At 41.5% G+C, this 21,450-nt stretch overlaps 1 protein-coding gene across 1 annotated transcript in view; it reads right to left on the bottom strand.

The window, feature by feature from the left end:
• Window positions 1-21,450, bottom strand: part of LOC116055602 — a 43,114-nt gene that overhangs the window by 543 nt on the left and 21,121 nt on the right. The window contains exons 21-27 of the mRNA XM_035998822.1: window positions 20,917-21,202; window positions 18,606-20,391; window positions 18,350-18,514; window positions 5,732-5,905; window positions 5,263-5,436; window positions 2,672-2,711; window positions 1,997-2,533 (exon numbers count right to left, since the gene is read on the bottom strand). Coding sequence (XP_035854715.1) covers window positions 1,997-2,533; window positions 2,672-2,711; window positions 5,263-5,436; window positions 5,732-5,905; window positions 18,350-18,514; window positions 18,606-20,391; window positions 20,917-21,202 — 3,162 coding nt within the window. The remainder of the gene's footprint in view (window positions 1-1,996; window positions 2,534-2,671; window positions 2,712-5,262; window positions 5,437-5,731; window positions 5,906-18,349; window positions 18,515-18,605; window positions 20,392-20,916; window positions 21,203-21,450) is intronic.

The following is a 21,450-nucleotide window of genomic DNA, read 5'->3' as shown; positions in this document are numbered from 1 at the left end:
AGACGCCATGCTGAAGACAAGACAAGACAAACTCAGGCCAAAACCACAGGACAAAAACACCCAAAAATACTGGAACAATCCCATCTGGCTGCTGTTAGGAGAGGCTCTAATATAAGAGGGTTACCATAGCAACACACACACACACACACACACACAGACAGACAGACACACACACACACAAACACAGAGACAGACACACACACACACACACACAGAGACACACACACACAGACAGACACACACACGCAGACACACACACACAGGCAGACACACACATACACACACACAGGCAGACACACACACACTCACAGACAGACAGACACACACACACACACACACACACACACACACACACACACACACACACACACACACACACACACACAATCTCACACACACCTTTAAAAATACCTAAAGATAAAGAACGCTACATAAATCTGGATCAACATTTGTTGACCATTTTACAAACTATGTGGATCAAAAATAATCTCAGAATGAGATCAGGAGCTAAATAGGGAATGTTACATTAAAACTGTTGACTTGTCAAATCATTTCAGCTATAATACACGCAGCTTGTCATTTAACAGGAAATATATATAACCAGTGGAAAATATAAAGTATATGTCTGGAGATATGAGAAGATCGCCCAACCAAACTCCATTCAAAAACAGGAGGTTTTTAAACGCAGCGCCGCTCTATCTCATACAGACGTTGACGCTAGCTGGGAGGACGAAAAGTACATATTCCTGCTTTGTACATTAACATTTGTGGATTATTTGTCTGCCGAATCTACCAGAACATCCTATTTATTCATACAAGATAAAACGTTTATTTTGCCACGTATGTACATTTTCATTTAGGCAGTAAACTTGTAAATAACAGCAATTCTTAACGGGGATCCTGCTTACAGTTGTAGCTCAGATACCTCTATACTCTGGCCTCAGGCACACACACAGAGTCATTTCATCTTTCAGGTTAGTATATATAGTAAATTACTTCTTTGTATTCTTGTTATCAGGAAGCTAAAGCTACATTTACCAGCCTAACTGACCAAGCTAAGCTGCTAACAGCCAGTTAGCTGCTAACAGCCAGTTAGCAACGTTAGCTTCTGGCTGACGCCTCCTTCCTCTTGCTGTTAAATTAATTAAATGTTGGTGAACTCTCCGGCCGGCTCACGTGAGAGAGAGAGAGTATCTTCTGTCCGCGCGGTAAAAAAGTTAAAATACGTACTTTTAACCCCCCTAGTCTGAGCAGAAGCTGCTATCCTCCAAAGACCCAGCAGCACAACAGCGACATGACAACATTAGCAACGTCAGCTGGCGTGACGGACTCTGGCTTTACGTGATTACGTCATTGAGACGCTATTTGTACACAGTACATGTGATCCTGTTTTTTATTTATTTATTTTATTTATTTATATGTACTTTATCCTTTATTTTATGAATTTATATTCGTTATAAGCGTTTTATAAATAATATTTTATTCATATGTGCTAATGTTTTTAACCAGAATCCTTGTTTATAGCATTATGTCAATAAAATATATTTACTTTATATATGTATGTATATATATAAATAATAAAAAACTACACAAATACATTTATAACTGAAGAAATTAAATATGTAAACAAATAAAAAATAAAAATGTATTTTTTTTAATATCCTAATTTGACATATTTAATATTTAAGGAGTTGTAGATTTTTAAGTTAAACAGAAAGACCACAAACACGTCACAGTAACTTGATGCTTTTATTGTGAAAAGAGACAGAACTCAAAACAAAACATGACACAAGTCAACGGCATTTCTACAATTTCATGATCACAGCTTCCATCTTTAAAGGACTGGAAGTGGAAGAAGATTACAATGTTCACCAGGAATCTGTTCAATCATTCTGAATTATTTTATACAAAGTTCATTCATTAGTTCATAACAATAACCTGAAATATTTCTGTAAGTGTGATCCTGTACAGACTCAACTGATCAGCAGTGAGAAACAGGAGGAGACTCTCTGTCCTCCACACAACACAGAGACACTGAGGAACCAGACCAGAACCTGAACCCAGGATAGAGAGGCTGAGTGAAGGTGGTGTTGAAGGTGTGGAGGAGGATCAGTGAGTCAGAGGAGACTGAGTAGAAGGACAGAGAGCCAGCAGGACAGTCCACATACACTGCTACTCTACCAGAGACAGAGGAGGAGGAGATGGATGTTCTTCTCTTATTGTGCCAGACAGAGTAACCTTCATCAGAGCAGTTCAGACTCCAGGACTGATCATTCTCTCCGAACACACAGTCATCAATGTTTCCTCTCCTCCTGATTCCTCTGTAACTCACTGATATATCAACCCTTCCTCTCCTCTCAACCTCCCAGTAACAGAGACCAGTCAGACCATCTCTACACAGCAGCTGATGATATGAGTCAAACCTCTCTGGATGATCAGGATATGGCTGATCCTTCTCCACACGTGTCACCTTCCTGTTGTTGTCAGACAGTTTGAGGTTTCTGTACACTGTGTTTGTGTCCAGTGTGAGTTCACAGGAATCTGACGGAGAGAAGGAGACACAACACAGCTGTAGTTATTAACCAATCAGCACTTTGATGATGACATCAGAGAGTTGAATGAGTGATGTCACAGTTTGATGAATGAAATTAAAAACAGACTTACACTTCCTCAGACCTGGTGTCAACCATCTGACTCCAGCAGGCTCCACCCTGAAAGGAGGAGGGGGGGGGGGGGCATTACATCACTCTCATACACACACAGCTTCATCCTCATCAAATGTAGGGTTGGAATTTACATTTTATATTCATATTTGGGCTGTCAATCAATTACCATATTTAATTCAGTTTAGGCTTGTGTTATTGGCATTGCCTGTCTTTTCCCCTGTCTGTTAATTTCTGCTTTCTCATTAGTCTGGGTATTTCCTTCATTAACAGTTTTATTTCCACACTCATTTTGTTCAACATTTTTCTCCCTTTCCTGCGTGTCTAGCTCTGTTACCTGTGCAGTTTCTGCACACTGCTGCACGCCTGCCAAGTCTGATTCAGCTGCAGGTGGCGCAACATCTGAGTCTGAGCCCCCCGGAGGTGGCTATGCAGTCCGGTCGGCCGGACCGCCCGGCCCAGCGGGACCAGGGGCAGCAACAACAGGCATGATGCCCAGCTGACAACCAAACTATCCGAACAAAACCCACCACCAACTAATAACTGATCACTACACAACAAAATGAACACATACAAAAACCCAAATAAACAGAAACAATCAAACAAAGATAGAAACTCACACACTCCTTAGACTCACTCCGTCCCAACATTCTTGCATTCGCTCAGACAGAGAGAGACACAGAGAGAGAGAGATGGAGACAGGGAAAGAGAGAGAGAGACACACACAAGGAAATAGAGAGAGATAGAGAGAGAGATAGAGAAAGACAGGGAAAGAGAGAAAGAGAGAGAGAGAGAGAGAGAGAGAAAGACAGGGAAAGAGAGAGAGAGAGAGAGAAAAAGACAGGGAAAGAGAAAGAGAGAGAGAGAGAGAGACAGGGAAAGAGAGAAAGAAAGACAGAGAGAAAGAGAGAGAGAGAGAGAGAGAGAAAGAAAGACAGGGAAAGAGAGAAAGAAAGAGAGAGAGAGAAAGACAGGGAAAGAGAGAAAGAAAGAGAGAGAGAGAAAGAGAAAGTGAAAGAGAGAGAGAGAGAGAGAGAGAGAGAGAAGAGAGAGAGAGAGAGCTGACTGCTGCTCTTCCCTAATGCCGCGGCTCTTTTTGTTTTGTTGTGATGTTGAGAAGCAACACACAGGAACTTTCTTTCTGGAGCATTTATTCAGAGACAAACAGAAACCTACACTGTACATTTACTACCACTTAACAAATAAACTGCTGATGTATTCTCAGCTCTGATAGCCGACAGCTGTCTGCTCTGAGCGCATTCACCGTCACTCTCTCGTTCTCACTAAGCACCGAGCTATTCGTTAAAGGAGCTTCCCCAGTCTTGTAATACAAGGAGAGCCTGCCAGAGCTTCTTGTATTTGGTCCGAAAGTCCATACCATCCTAAAAATGCTTTCACACTATAAATGAACCGGATCACCTCTTTTTAATTTATACTGTTTATTGAGCCCCAGTGGGGAAATTACAATTTACACTCTGTTAGAAATCACTACACACAGGCCTGAAATACACACACACATGCTCAGGACCTATTCATGCACAAATGGAGAGAAGTCAGAGTGAGTGGGCTGCCAGTGCTGGACCAGCGGTTTGGGGGGGTATGGTGCCTTGCTCCCCACAAATTCCAGCCAAGCAGCGGGGGCTTAACACACTGATACTGCTCAAATCGTTAACACCTAAAGCAAGCAGTAATAGCTGGTAAAATCATTTCACTAAAATGCTGAAAAATCCATTAAACTTACCAAAAGCTAATGGAAAAGAAAAATTACATCAAAATTTCTTTCATTAACTTTACATCTAAAAATGTAAACGAACTTGCAGCGTATACAATATATAAAATACATATGAAATTGATAAATATATACATATTTATTTTAGAAATTAATATATAGGCCTTCAATTATAAAAATTTAATGTTCTGATTCTGACAATATCTTGGGCAGCAGAGAAGGCCTTGCTGGCCCTGATGGCCCACCTCTGATCTACAGATCTAGTCATAACAATGAATATTCTGATTAATAGTGGACGGCTTGTGGGTGAAATAATGTATAAATAATGAGGAAAATATAACTGAACATAGCAGAGAGCAGAACAGACTATGTGTGCATTTACACATTGTTATCATTAGATGAGTGTCTCATAGAAAAAAATTTACGAACAGTGCGAACAGGATTTTTGAACTTAGAGGCGGTACTCTCCCAGCACAAGAGAAACTTGGAGAAATAATTGGTCCAGACATCAGTGTACGTCTTTGATCGATCACATGAGCCATGTAGCAACAGCAACTGACATTTTAAACAGCTAGCTAACTACTTTGTCAAAAGAGTAGATTAATGCTTCATCCACACACTCGGTGTAGAAAGCACATTGCTTTGTGCTAAGCTAGGCTAAACCTGTCCTGGACCTTTCTCTGAAAGGGAAAGAGGGAAAAATAGGATGTTGCTTAAAACCACGGACAGTTCCTTTAACATATAGATATATGTATGTCTAAACTACAGCAATTATTAACAATAGGGAGGTATCATTTTAGTTCCTGGAAATGTTCTCCTTTAAAAGTTCCTACACAAATATCTCCTTTTTATGTTCATCAGCGTTTGTACCTCAGAGTGTCCAGTCTCCAGAGAGGATCCTCCAGTCCAGTTGACAGTAGCTTCACTCCTAAGTCTCCTGGATGATTGTAGCTCAAGTCCAGCTCTCTCAGATGGGAGGGGTTGGACCTCAGAGCTGAGACCAAAGAAGAACAGCCTTCCTCTGAGATCAAACAGCCTGAGAGACTGCAAACACACAGGAACCCTCTGTTACCACGTGGAGCCATGTGTTTGTTTTAAGTTTGTTTGTTGTCCAGGTACATTTTGGTCCAGATTTAGAATACATCTTTAAAATCATCTGCGGTATTTAACAACAAAAGGAAATATTGAAAACCCTCATGTAAAATAATTCTTTGAGTCTAATAACTACTGCCCAAGTTGATCGTATCAGTACACAAAAAGCTACATGTCAGCTGTTTATCAACTAAAGGTTAAACAGAGTATAAATGTTAATCAGTTGAATGGGTTAATGAATCCTAACCTGAGAGTCTCCAGTGTGCAGTGTGGACTCTTCAGTCCAACAGAGATCAGCTTCCCTCCTGAATCCTGCAGGTTGTTGCTACTCAGGTCCAGCTTTCTCAGACTAGAGGATGAGGAGCTCAGAACTGAGGACAGAGCTTCACAGCTTCTCTCTGACAGATCACAGCCACTTAGTCTGGACAGACAACAGGAAACAAGACATAGCATTTCTGTTTAAATGTTGAGTCTAGACTTTTACATAACATAACAGCTTTATTTGTATAACGCCTTTCATACACAGAGTGCAGCTCAAAGCGCTTTACATCCAAAACATTCAACACAACTCTCGCAGGAGCACATTTAAAGCACGCAAACAGTATATTTGCACTGTTGCACTGGTATTTTGCTTATTAGTTGACTGAATAATAATAATAATCACATACATAACATAACATAGCAGGGACAGATACAGCATGACATGAAGGAGAGGAGAGGGGAAAAAAAAGCCACTCTCAGACTATCCTCATAAAGATAAGAACAGTGTGGGAACAGGAAAAAAAAAACACCTCAGCACGTAGCACACAAGCAGTACATTTGCACTGCTGAACATAACATAACATAACATAAATGTACAGTTGCACATTTAGCGGCGAAGGCGTGGGAATGGGGAGGGGGTAGGTTGGGGGAGTTTGGCCTGCTGAGAAACGCACAGCCCGGCAGTCCCACTAGTGTCCCAGTTCGCAGAATGTTATAGCGATAACACAGCACGTTGCCGTGGTGACACCCTTGAACAGTCCAGAACCGATACGACAATCAGCAGGCAGTGGGGAAGACGGGGGAGGAACCAAGAGAGTCTCGTTTGCAGAGTCCCAACAGGGTGACTGTTTGTTCCAAGAAACGGCCTTGGCAAGGCCGTTCAGGATAAGGGAGCCGAAAGATTAAATTTGTTTTGTCTACACGAATGGCTGCTCTAATTTACACATACATTCTATTGTCAAACTGTACAATTGTTCAACTGGTCAATTTTTCTTTCCTCATGATGGTATCCAAGCCGCGGGTCATTACCATGTTGTTTTCCATCACGCGATTAATAGTTCCAGTTTGCGAACTGATTGCTTTTTCGACAGCTTCAGTCAGGCCAGGCAGCTTCCTTGGGCTTTGGACAGCTACCAAAGTCTTTCCAATTTTTCGATAAACCAGAGCGAAGCATCCTCCAATCAGCAACATTCCAGTTATCATGGTTCCAAATAGGTAGATATCCTCAACATCCTCCACGGAAAGAGCAGAGAGACACACGACACGCCATTTCTCCCAGCCGTCCATCGTATACCCCGCAGCAAACGTCCCGTCAGGACATGCTGGCTCACCCGAACCAGTGCTCCTCTTCGAGAATACAGTGTCAATTGCGTTGAGAGACCAGTTAATCAATTCCATGATTTTTAGGTATTTGTAGAGCCTTGCAGGGAGAGTCTCTAAAAAGTTAACAACAGACAACACAAGACAAAATAGCAAGCAGGGTAGGCCTATCGTACTTGAGAGGCTCAGGCAGTGGATGCAAATGTTTGGATCAGCTCTGGAGTGGTTTTCTTCTTACCTTTCAGACATCTATCATCTAAATCTATGTGTCAAGGTTTTGTCCTGAGTCTGATGCTGTTTGCTTTATACATTCAGGTCTGGTTTCTCACTCTATGGTGCAACATAAAAAACATAACAATAACAATATTCTGGTCTATAAAGTACAGCAGATGATTGTGAACAAGATAGATGTAAAAGTAGTTGTTGTACATGTACAGACCATAGATATGGAGTCCTGAGCAGACAGACCACTGGTAACTTCTGAGATCTCATGGTCCACTCTGTGGAGGAATCAGGAAGAATTAGCACACCTTATGCAATGGTGAAGTCCCTTCAGTTGGCCTCAAAAAGATTTACTGCCCCAGATGAAGGAGTTCAAGTATCTCAGGTTTCCTCCTGTTCATTATGTACATCCTTCCTCTGGGAGAGATCCACCATCATGGCCTCTGTATCCACTGCTGGGCAGATAACACTCAACTCCATCTCTCCTCCAAAACACCAGCCACCCACTCCACTATCACTACCTGCCTTGCAGACATTTAAACATGGATGCAACAGAACTTCCTCAAACACAACTGCAATGAATCTGAAATCTTCATCATTGGTCCAAACTACCCACTCCACCCAGACCTCAACATCAATGGCTCCATCCTTCACCCAGGTCCACGACTTTGGAATCACCCTCGACCCCACCCTATTGTTCATACCCCAAGTTAACCAGGTTACAAAATCTGCCTTTTTACAACTCAAGAACATTGACCGCCTCCAGCCGTCCCTGCCCTCTGCCGCTGTCGAAACACTTATCCATGCCCTCATGACCTCCAGACGTGCCTACTGCAATAGCATCCTCTATGGTAAACCCAACAAGATCCTCAATAAACTCCAATATGTCCAAAACTTCAACTCCTGCCACAGAGACCACATCACAACTGACCAAGCAGCAAAGCTGGAGAGACAGGTATTTGCAGCTGCTGCCCCTCCCTCTGGCACACCTTCACTAATCACATCCAAAAGCCTTCTTTGGACGTTTCTGGGAATAACAGGAGATGATATATCTCTATCTCTGTGTAGTAATCATTCTTCTACATATGGAATATGTAACAGAGTAAGCATAGTCTCCTCACTGAGAGAACCAAGGTAACAATGTAACTAGATGTCTTCTCTTGGTTTGTTTGAACAAACTTAGTGTGCACACAAAACAACTGAATATTGGGCCGAACCAAATCTAAAACAATAGAAAATATTGTCTGATGAGAACTGAATATTAGAACAAAACATGAGTACACTGCAGAGTTTTTGCTCTAAACCTGAGCTACAACACCAGAGAACGATGCCCCAAAGCTGATCAGGCTGGAAAGATAATCAACAGTGTTTGATGGATCAGACCAACTGGAAGGCAGCACAGTTTCTTTTGTTCTCAGTTTTAAATCCTCACCTTTGATCAACAGAGTGATGTCCATCTTTGGAGGCCACAGGTAAACCCTTTGACAGGCCGCTCTTCATGGACACACAGCTGGGTTCTGGTTCTTCCAGCTTTCTCCTGATAGAAACACATAAAAACTGAATATAATCTGCACTGCACCCAGAACACGGTGCAACAATGGATTGTGGATACATTTCAAACAATATTTGCTCATTGTTTTGTCATGCCATCCAGGAGAACAGTGTTTCCACTGAAACACAACCGTTTTAAATGTAGAGAGTGAATTCATGTGAAACACACAGGTGGGCTGCATCTTGTAGACCACTATCACATATGCATGGTAAGGAGCAGGTTACTTGTGGGTTGCCCCTGCTGTTCTGTTATTCTTGGCAAGGCCACCTGCCCTAGTAAAGGATTATGGGTGGCCTGCTTGCTAAAGTCCAGTTCAGATCAAAGAATCTGGACAAGATGAGATGAATCTTGCAGATACTAGCAATGCTCCGGTCTGCAGCGCTCTGAAAGCTGCCAGTTTACACCAATGACTCACAAATGAGAATCTGACACAAACACTCTGTTGTGTTTTTCTCAGTTTTAAATCCTCACCTTGGATCAACAGAGTGATGCATATCTTTGAAGGTCTCAAGTAAATCCTTAGACCGGTCACTCTTGAAGGACACGCAGCTGGGTTCAGGTTTAGGTTCAGGAGACTTTGGTATCTGCTGCTGGATCCTGAAACAAACACAGATAAATGGGCATATCAAAAAAATATTTTAACACAGACAACAACTGTTTTCATTTATAATATTAGTAATGTTTGGTTGTTTTTAATTCTTACCTTCCATCAGCAGATAGTCTAAAGAAAAAGAGGAAGCAGTATTTAATACTACTGATAAGAACTGATACTTATACCAAATATAATAATACAACAGACTATATACATAATTATTAACAACTGAACGCTAATAACGACTTACTTTTGGTCAGAAACACATTTAAAATCCACAAAATCTTTTGACCGGTCGCTCTCGAAGGACACACAACTGGGTTCAGGGTCAGGATCAGGTTCTGGTTCAGGATCAGGTTCAGGATCAGGATCAGCAGACTCTGGTCTGGTCCTGATAGAAAAACACATTTATTGAAGATCACATGTTCAGTTAAAGACTCCCTTCATAACATAACTGAGAAAATATATAATTATATTAAATATGTATATAAGCCTATTTATTAAAAATAAATGCCAATAATGACTTTCTGACAGTAACATGATTAAAATTAGAGCCCGACCGATATTATCGGCAAACCATCGGTATCAGCATTTATTATGGCCGATAAATGAATATTTAAATAATAAAATAAAAAGGGAGGAAACCCCCTTCAACCATGTTCGGAGTGTTGGCGTTGCATAGTTTGTCCACCAGAGGGCGCTCTACAACCTCCCTGTTGGCAACACTTGTGTTTAACCCTTTAAATTTCATATCTTAAGTTTGTATTTTTATACATTTTATTTATCGGAACTTTAATATATTTTGATGCTCTGTTGTGACCATAAAACAAACAAGTTTATTGTTAAACTGCATTATCATTATTTTAGTGAAGACTCATAAATAACTACAAATAACTAATGTTAGGGAAATCTGTTTATGTTTTGTTACGTGTCTCTGGATTATTATTTTTTATATATATATATATATATATATATATATATATATAGATATAAATAATAAAAATTATATATATATATCAGCCTTAAAAATCCTTTATCGGTCAGGCTCTAATTAAAATGAATAAAAATATCCTTTATAAGAGTCTACTTTAATAAGATGCCCCTGTTGTTCAGGAGGAGTTGGTTCTTTCAAATGTTTAGTAATGTTGCTGACTTCATATAGTAAATGAAGTAAATGAAACTATTTCACAGCCGCTGCTTTGACCAATCAGCTCCCTAGTTCACTCAGAGCTGTGGAAATCTGCCAATGAGAGGCTAATAAATAACTAAAGGAGACATAAAAGCAGGAATGTCTGTAGTAATAGTACAGTGTAGTGCAGGGCTGTAGTACTCGAGTCCGGTCTTGGACTCGAGGCGGTTTTTCTATGGTCTTGGACTTGTCTCGGTCTCTGCCACTGGTCTTGCCAAATATGGCTTTTGGTCTCAACTGAGTTAAGGGGTCTTTATTATGTTTATAATAATATTGGAGATAATCACACACTAGATTATCTTTGCACGCCCCGTGCATCTGCGTGCTCTGCTAACGTTATTGCCATTCATTTTCATAAATTCACACACACTGTAAGAAACAAAGACGTCCGCCAATTCTACCGGTTATTGTATACTGGTAGCCACCTTTTCCAGGTACCAGCGGGGAACAGAGAGATCACTTAGATCAGATTTTAATACCAGGTGAAAACAGGGCCATAGATATCCCAGAGTGCACCTGGACAACAGGCTACAGTGGGCTGGAAACACAGAGACCCTCTACAAGAAGACCACACAACCAATGAGACAACACTACTTCTAGTTTGTTGGAGGTTTCACAACAACTCACCTCAGTCTTCTCTCCATTTCCAGTCTCCCCCTCACCATTTCAATTCTCCACTTCATTTCAATTTGCTCCCTCAGACTTTTCATCGTTTTAATCTCCCTTACAGGTTGCCTTGTTTGTTAAAGTAGTGGTGTCTCCATGGACCGGTGACTCTTCATGGACACACAGCTGGGTTCAGGTTCAGGTTCAGATTCAGCAGGGTCTGGTCTCTGATGGGTCAGGTAAATAAGTATGTTTGTAGGAGCCTAAATGCAATCATTTATGTTTTGATAATTGGCAAATAACAATTCCCTTTACCATTCTAACCTTTTCTCTCTGGCTCTCTGCAGCAGTTTTTGGAAGTGGATTTTGCACTCTTGTATTTTTCTTGTGTAAAAGTAAATAGTTCAACTTTTACCGTGTGGTCCTGTGGATTTCTTTATGTGGATTAAGACGAGGAGATTTAGAAGAGTGTCGAGCTACGGCTTCATTCTGTGGAAACCTACAACATTTTGTAACTTAAATTTGTGTATACTAATATATCTGAATGCAGGAATTTAGACGTCAGAAGTTTGTTCTCGCCACTGTCGCACCAAATGATTGCTGAGAGTATGGTCTACACCTACTCTATTTGTAAAGTGTCCTGATTAGGATTGGACACTACGAATAACATGTTATTGAATTTGACAAAACTGCATCATAAAGAAGCGGGACTAGTTCGTGTTGGAGGAGTACCAGCTCATAGTGACCAGTTCCATATTAGTTGATTTAGTTGGAGAATAAAAGAGCTGAGTCATGTTGTCTCCACATCAGTCCTGTCAGTGAATAGAACGACCGACACTAACTGCTGCAGACAGCTTTCTGATCTTCATCACAAGAGTCCTGAACACTTTCTCAGGAAATAAGAAGGGAAGTAGAAACATATTTAACATTACAGAGCCAGAAACTAACCCTGAAGAGAGCAAAGACTAACGTGTTGTTAAAGTATCAAACAGCAACTTACAGTTTCTTCAAACAGTCCGAATTGATGAAGAAGAGTTGATGAAGAAGAGGGTCACTCTCCACCTGGAGAGAAATCTCTGACACAGTTGTTCCCTGGAATGAGTCTCTCTCTCTCTCTGGGCTAAAACATAAATGACCTAAGTAACTCATTAACTGGGCTAAAACATAAATGACCTAAGTAACTCATTAACTGGGCTAAAACATAAATGACCTATGTAACTCATTAACTCCCACTGCTCCCTTGAATGGTTTCAGTTAAGAGCAGTAGTTCATGAATGTATATTTTTTAGATGTATCATTCAGTCGGTCCACTATTATCTGCCACGCTTTTTCTCAGTTTTTTTTTTTTTTTTTTACTGAGCCAAGTTTCCTTATTTACATATGATATGCTTTGCTTCCTCGTATATATGGACATAGAAAAGAAAGACACTGAAGAAATTGGACTCTGAAATGTAGAAACTACGGTCAACGTCCAGTGTATGATACTGTGTAGAGGGCTGCATTGGGATTGGGTCCCGCCGGGTTGCGCGGCAAATCTCGCGGGAGCGGGCGGTTTTAACTTTGCTGCGGGCGGGAGCGTGCGGCTAAAAAAAACACTGCGGGATCGGGATGTAGCCTGGAATCCCCCCACGCCAGCAGAAACCATAGATATACATATATACTGACTGAGTATATACTGTATAGGCCATCTATGAGCAGACACCAGCGTGTCTGAGCCTCCCAGGACGGGGGAGCTCCGAGCCAAGGCTCCGTCCACCGTCCGCCCGCTCCCTCATCCTCGGCTCCTTCCTCCCCCTCTCTCCCTCATCCTCGGCTCCTTCCTCCCCCTCTCTCCCTCTCCTTCTGCTCCTTCCTCCCCGTCTAACAGCAGCAAGCACCTGCCTTCTTTGCCTTCATCTTCTCCCTATTAAGCTATAAAATGATGTGTTTTCTCATGCGGGACGGGAGAAGACACAACATCAATGCATCTCTATTATTGTGCGGGCATAAATTCTCAGAGTTTTGCGGGTGCGGGCGGGAGTGGACATACACATTGCGGGAGCGGGCGGGAGTGTAACACACATGTTGCGGGTGCGGGCGGTAATGGTCAGAAATTCGCCGGGAGCGGGCGGGAGCGGGATGAAGAAAACAGTCCCGCGCAGGGCTTTAATACGGTGTACAGAGGGTGGTTTTATTTTATGATTTTATTGTTCAGTGTGTCTAATCATTAATCAGTCTGACTCAAAGTTAAAGGTTGGTTCATAGTTTTTTTGACTATAACAGAGTATATTCATCAGTATTTCTTCCCCCAGCAAAATATAAGGTCAAAAACCATTGAGGTGTCCGCTCCCTGTAGTTACATTAATGTACTACTACACTATTTAGTTACTTGTTCAGTGAACTAAGACTATATTTAGGGAGGATTGTACAATTATAAAAACCTATCATAATTGTTCAATCCTCCAAAATTATAATCCCAGTTCACTGGAGAGAACACACATTGTGTGCTAAGAATGCCAAATTAAATGCACATGGAAGAGGAATATACATGATCCTGTATTAAAGAATACTAAAATAAATAAATCAACTAAAATAATTAAAGATGTATTGGTCTTTGACCAGTCTGCTGTTGATAGAACCACTAACACGTGTATAGCACTTTATATATTATCCTTCATCGCTGACTTTAATTAAAACACTTTTGCAACTGTATCAACCTTTTCTAACGATCTCAACAACTGCCGTAATATATTCACCAAACTTCTAACAACAAGCAGTTTTCATACAGCAATATAACAATAACAATGACTGTCACATGACTAATTATGAAAATAATGGTCACAACTTTAAATAATAACAGTGCTTTACTGAACAGCAACATCTACCCGTTGTATATTAATTCAGGTTAATAATAATAATAAGGTAAAGGCACTGCTGAGTGAACAGAAAAGGCTCCAGGATTAATAAATCCTGGCTGTTAGAATAAATATCCATGGTAATGTATGTGTCTCTGCTTTTGTGCAACCACGTCAAGGCTGAATTCATCCAGGATAACTGGAATATACCGGCTTAATCCCTTATCCTGGTTTTGTGCAATAGCCCTCGAGCAAAGTATTTAAAACCTCCTCTGTAGTAGTTCATGTTACAACATGTAGATTTAGCTTCAACACAAGAGTCGTCCACACTTTCTCAGGAAATAAGAAGTGAAGTAGAAACATTATATTTAACATTACCGGGCCAGAAACTAACCCTGAAGAGACCAAAGACTAACGTGTTGTTAAAGCATCAAACAGCAACTTACACTTTCTTCAAACAGTCCAAAGAGTTGATGAAGAAGAGGGTCACTCTCCACCTGGAGAGAAATCTCTGACACAGGTGAGCTGTTCCCTGGAATGAGTCACAGCTCCACCTGTCAGGAAGCAGGCAGGAAGGGCTGCAACAGGAGCAGATTTTCACAATAAAATGACATTTGGACTGCTGTGTCGATGCTCCGTTACTGACAGAAAGATTTAATGACTGTAGACACTGACTACTCATTACACAAGCTGAACATATTTCCTAAAATATGAAATCCACCCCCCCCCCCCCTTCCGTCTTCTTTCCCCATTGATACCAACAGTGAAGACTTCAACTCAAACATATTCATGTGGGAGTGAATCAAACCTCCAACAGACACAATCAAACAGCTTTTCTGTCACATTGATGACATGTTACTGAAGTAGAAGTACTAATAGCACAGTGTGAAGTTACAACAGCTGGCTGAGCAGATAACTAATGTGGAGAGAAAAAAGACAGACTCTCTGCTCCTTGAACTCAACACAATATGAAGATGAAAAAGTGAAAGACTAACGTACTTGACTGCTCTGATTGGAGGGTTTCTCACGCTGCATCTAGACCTGGAAGACCTCCAGAACACCAAGACATCTTATCGTGTGTAAAAGTTGAAAAGAAAGACCACAAACACTCTCACAGTAACTTTATGCTTTTATTGTGAAAAGAGACAGAATTCAAAACAAAACATGACACAAGTCAACGGCATTTCTACAATTTCATGATCACAGCTTCCATCTTTAAAGGACTGGAAGAAGTTTACAATGTTCACCAGGAATCTGTTCAATCATTCTGAATTATTTTATACCAAGTTCATTCATTAGTTCATAACAATAACTCAACTGATCAGCAGTGAGAAACAGGAGGAGACTCTCCGTCCTACACAGAACACAGAGACACCGAGGAACCAGACCTGAACCCAAACCCAGGATAGAGAGGCTGAGTGAATGTGGTGTTGAAGGTGTAGAGGTGGATCAGTGAGTCAGAGGAGACTGTGTAGAAGGACAGAGAGCCAGCAGGACAGTCCACATACACTGCTACTCTACCAGAGACAGAGGAGGAGGAGATGGATGTTTCTCTCTTATTGTGCCAGACAGAGTAACGACCCTCAGAGCAGAACATACTCCAGGACTGATCATTACATCCAAACAAACACTCAACACTGTATACTCTCCTCCCGATTCCTCTGTAACTCACTGATATATTAACATCTCCTCTCCTCTCAACCTCCCAGTAACAGCGACCAGTCAGACCATCTCTACACAGCAGCTGTTCCCAGGACTCAAACCTCTCTGGATGATCAGGATATGGCTGATCCTCCTTCTCCACACGTGTCACCTTCCTGTTGTTGTCAGACAGTTTGAGTTTTCTGTGCACTGTGTTTGTGTCCGAGGGGGGTTCACAGGAATCTGACGGAGAGAACGAGACACAACACAGCTGCCATTATTAACCAATCAGCACTTTGATGATGACATCAGAGGGTTGAATGCACAGGACACTTACACTTCCTCAGACCTGGTGTCAACCATCTGACTCCAGCAGGCTCCACCCTGAAAGGAGGAGGGGGGGGGGCATTACATCACTCTCACACACAGTTTCATTCTGATCAAATGTAGGGCTGGAATTTACTCATTTTATATTCATATTTGGGCTGTCAATCAATTACAATATTTAATTCAGTTTAACAGACAGTATGACACTGATTTGTGCTTGCAATATAAAAACAATTTGGAGAGAGAGAGAGAGAGAGAGAGAGAGAGAGAGAGAGAGAGAGAGGGGGAGGGAGAGCGAGAGAGAGAGAGAGGGCAGAGAGAGAGAGAGGTGGAGAGAAAGAGAGATAGAGGGGGAGTGGGGGAGAGGGAGAGAGGGAAAGGGAGAGAGACAGAGAGAGAGGGAGAGGGAGAGAGAAAGAGAGGGAGGGAGAGGGAAAGAGATAGAGGGGGAGAGGTAGAGAGAAAGAGAGGGAGAGGGAAAGAGACAGAGAGAAAGAGGGAGAGGGAAAGAGATAAAAAAGAGAGAGAAAGAGAGAGAGAGAGAAAAGAGAGCGAGAGAGAAAGAGAGAGAGGCAGAGGGGGAGAGGGAAAGAGAGAAAAAAGAGAGCGAGAGAAAGAAAAAAGAGAGGGAGAGGGAAAGAGAGAGAGCGAGAGAGCGAGAGAGAAAGGGAGGGAGAGAGGGAGAGAGAGTGACAGGGAGAGAGAGAGAGAGAGAGAGGGAGAGAGAAAAAGAGCTTGTAAAACATCATGTTATGCACAGTCAATCTATAAACATCAGTTTTTTCAGGACAAACTGGGCTATTAGAATATTTGTGCTGCAGTGAGATCACTTAAATGTAAAAACAAGATTGTGGGACCATAAAGACAAATAAATAAAAACAAAAACAGAAATTTTATCTCACAGATATGTATTGATATCACACACACAGAGCAATAAAAGCTAAGCTAATATCCTGTCTAAAACACTTCTCATATATCTTGGGAGTTAAGCAGTGAAAAAATAAACATAACATACAGTTGACAAAATATCTAAAATAAAAAATTGTAAAAGTCCAGACGCTTTTGCCCTCATGACATTCACTTATGCCAATATTCAAAATAATAATGTCAATATCACACACAGAGCAATGCTACACAAGCATTTGTGTTGTCTAAAACAGTTCTCCTATATATTTGTCATCCAGTGCAAAATGATGATGTCATTCTTCTCTGTAGAACAGTACTAGACTATCTTTGGTCACATCTTGCTATTCTGACTTTGAGAGTGATCTCTCCTCACAATAAACAATCTTTGTTGTCCCTCGGATGACGTATATGACAGCCTTATATGGGCCTAATGTGTGACGGACCTGCCTTCCATTGGTTTACAAGACAAAAGCAAGCGTCTCCCAAAGCATCATGGGAAACAAGTTGAATGGTTAGCATCAGAACTAGCGCCGATCGGCGGCCGAAAATTAATAAAATATGGACATAAAGTGGATAAATCTTGGAAGTAATAGTTTGGATTTATTGCTCAAAGACCCCGAAAAAAAATAGAAAACCTGGATAGAAAACCTCCTGTAGTGGCTACAAAGACCCCAAAGACACCACTGTGACGGCCAGAGTGTTAGCTTTTAGCTGGAAATGACGGTAAGTCTCTAGCTCTTATTGCTGTAAAATTATTAAAAATATGAATTGGAGATGCCGTTTTTCGCTATTTTTTGTCATATACGACAAGCTCGGGCAGATAGGGAGTTATCATTTTAGTTCCTGGAGATGTTCTCCTTTAAAACTTCCTACATAAATATCTCCTTTTTGTTCATCAGTGTTTGTACCTGAGAGTGTCCAGTCTCCAGAGAGGATCCTTCAGTCCCGCTGACAGTAGTTTCACTCCTGAGTCTCCTGGATTATTGTAGCTCAGGTCCAGTTCTCTCAGATAGGAGGGGTTGGAGCTCAGAGCTGAGACTAGAGAAGAACAGCCTTCCTCAGAGATGAGACAGCCTGACAGACTGCAAACACACAAAACAACACACAGGAACCCTCTGTTAACACGTGGAGCCATGTGTTTGTTTTATGTTTGTTTGTTGTCCTGATACATTTTGGTCCAGATTCATAATACACCTTTAAAATAATCTGTTCTAATTAATTATTTAACAACAAAAGTAAACAATGAAAAATCCTCATGGAAAGTAATTGAGTCTAGAAATTAATAATTATATAATTAATAACTACTGCCGAAGTTGATCGTATCAGCAGACACAAAGCTATACGTCAGATGTTTAATCAACTAAAGTTAATCGAGTTTAAATGGTGATCAGTTGAATGGGTTAATGAATCCTGACCTGAGAGTCTCCAGTGTGCAGTGGGATCCAACAGAGATCAGCTTCCCTCCTGAATCCTGCAGGTTGTTGTTACTCAGGTCCAGCTCTCTCAGACTAGAGGACTGGGAGCTGAGAACTGAGGACAAAGCTTCACAGGTTCTCTCTGACAGATTACAGTCACTCAGTCTGGAGAGACAACAGGAAGGAAACAAGTTATTTATATTTAACTCCTGTTGAAAGATATCAGAGTATGTCATTATTAATGAATCCCACTTACAGAGCTTTGTTGGAGGCTTTGACCACTGGCAGCAGCCTCAGAAGAGCCTCCTCTGAAGCTGAGTATTTCTTCAGGTCAAACACGTCCAGATTTTCTTCTGATGACAGTAAGATGAAGACCAGAGCTGACCACTGAGCAGGAGACAGTTTATCTGTGGAGAGACTTCCTGAACTCAGGGATTGTTGGATCTCCTCCACTAGAGAATGATCATTCAGTTCATTCAGACAGTGGAACAGATTGATGCTTCTCTCTGCAGACAGATTGTCATTGAGCTTCTTCTTGATGTATTCCACCATTTCCTGATTGGTCTGTGACCTACTTCCTGTCTGTGTCATCAGGCCTCGTAGGAGATTCTGATTGGTCTGCAGTGAAAGACCCAGGAGGAAGCGGAGGAACAAGTCCAGGTGTCCATTTGGACTCTGTAAGGCCTCGTCCACAGCACTCTGGTAGAAACGTGTTGATTTGTCTCTGAACACTTCAGACCACCACGATGTTGTTTGTTTTCCTGACAGCAGATTGACTCCAGAGTTGGTGAATGTCAGATGGACATGAAGAGCAGCCAGAAACTCCTGAACACTCAGATGGACGAAGCAGAACACCTTGTCCTGGTACAGTCCTCTCTCCTCTTTAAAGATCTGTGTAAACACTCCGGAGTACACTGAGGCTGCTCTGATATCGATGCCACACTCTGTCAGGTCTGATTCATAGAAGATCAGGTTGCCTTTCTGCAGCTGCTCAAAGGCCAGTTTTCCCAGAGACTCGATCATCTTCTTGCTCTCTGGACTCCAGGGTGAATCCGACCCAGCTCCTCCATCATACTTGATGTTCTTCACTTTGGACTGAACCACCAGGAAGTGGATGTACATCTCAGTCAGGGTCTTGGGCAGCTCTCCTCCCTCTCTGGTCTTCAACATGTCCTCCAGAACTGTAGCAGTGATCCAGCAGAAGACTGGGATGTGGCACATGATGTGGAGGCTTCGTGATTTCTTGATGTGGGAGATGATTCTGCTGGCCTGCTCCTCATCTCTGAATCTCTTCCTGAAGTACTCCTCCTTCTGTGGGTCAGTGAACCCTCTGACCTCTGTCATCATGTCAACACACTCAGGAGGGATCTGATTGGCTGCTGCAGGTCGTGTGGTTATCCAGAGGCGAGCAGAGGGAAGCAGATTCCCCCTGATGAGGTTTGTCAGCAGCACACCCACTGAGGTGGACTCTGTAACATCAGTCAGGATTTTAGTGTTGAGGAAGTCCAGAGGAAGTCGACACTCATCCAGACCGTCAAAGATGAACACAACCGGGAACTCTTCAAACCTGCAGATTCCTGCTTCTTTGGTTTCATTAAAGAACTGATGAACAAGTTCCACCAAGCTGTAGTTTTGCTCTTTCAGAACATTCAGCTCTCTGAAGGTGAATGGAAATGTGAACTGGATGTCCTGGTTGGCTTTGTCTTCAGCCCAGTCCAGAGTGAACTTCTGTGTTAAGACTGTTTTCCCGATGCCAGCCACTCCCTTTGTCATCCCTGTTCTGATTGATTCATTTCTTCCAGGTGAGGTTTTAAAAATGTCTTCTCGTCTGATTGTTGTTTCTGGTCCGTCTGGTTTCCTGGATGCTGTTTCAATCTGTCTGACCTCATGTTCATCATTGACCCCTCCCTTTGTGATGTAGATCTCTGTGAACATCTGATTCAGAAGGGTTTTGTTTCCTGCTTTAGCAATCCCCTCAAACACAAGCTGGAATGTCTTATGTAAGTTGGATTTGACTTTTTGCTGGCATGCAGCAAGAATCTCTGAATGAATAAAACAATGAAATCAATGAGGGTTTGTTCTGGTGAATGTGAGTGTGCACATTTCTGTATTCATGAAATCTATTCAGCCCATTTGATGACGAGGTCATGAATATGTTAACTATTGTAAAATAACTTGGTATTCCTCAAAAACAACTGATATGTTGGGTGTCTCAGTCATACATCTATGAACTCTTCATTGTCCAAACAAACCAGAAGGTATATTACTTAATTACAGAGGGAATTCATATTGCCTAAGCAGTATCTTACAGTGACATCAGTGTGTGCAAATTTTAACCAGTAAACAAAAACTGTCTGACTTTGTTTTATCACTTTTGGTTCTCGGAGACACTTTCAATTCATTTTTTCTTGTGGATGTTTGGTAGCTTGCTCTGTTGTTGTCAACACAACATATGTGTCTTTGTAGATAAGTGGGAGATGTTGGTAACAAAGCTAATGTTTTTTGAAGACTGATATATAAGATCTTTGTTACATCCATTTTTTATATTTAATATGATTTTGACTTACCTGCAGGTTCATAGATGATGTTTGATAAATTCTCCACTAGATCATTTTGATTGATCTTCACTAAAACTATTCTGGTCACATTAACAGTGTTTATACTGTAGGTCTGGAACATCATATCCACTGTGTTCAGCCTGTTTACATTCTCCAGTTTACTCTTTCGGATTGCTGGGAAGTTTTTTAGGGTCCCTTTCTGCTGCAGGTACCACTTAAATTTTTCAAAGTCCTCAGCTCCCAAGTCTTCTAAAGTTGTTAAGACGACTTCTTGAGGTGTCTCCATCTTTTGTCCCTGCAAAGAACCAAAAGATACCAAAAACTACACCGTCACTTAACAGAATTGTTTTGGGAGTTTAAAAATACTCGGATTATCAAAGCAGACCAGTTTTGTAAATTATGTCATGACGACATTTGTGCAAACAAATAATTCAATATTCATTCACCAAAGGTAAAGATTCTGCATTAGTTCTATTAGACTTCAGTGTTTTAGCTGATGCAGTGGATCGCTGTGTCGTACTTGAGAGGCTCAGGCAGTGGATA

Source organism: Sander lucioperca, chromosome 24 (assembly GCF_008315115.2).
Source record: "Sander lucioperca isolate FBNREF2018 chromosome 24, SLUC_FBN_1.2, whole genome shotgun sequence".
Taxonomy (NCBI): Eukaryota; Metazoa; Chordata; class Actinopteri; order Perciformes; family Percidae; genus Sander; species Sander lucioperca.
The sequence above is the reverse complement of the archived record's forward strand: the minus strand, read 5'-3'. Positions and strand labels throughout refer to the sequence as shown.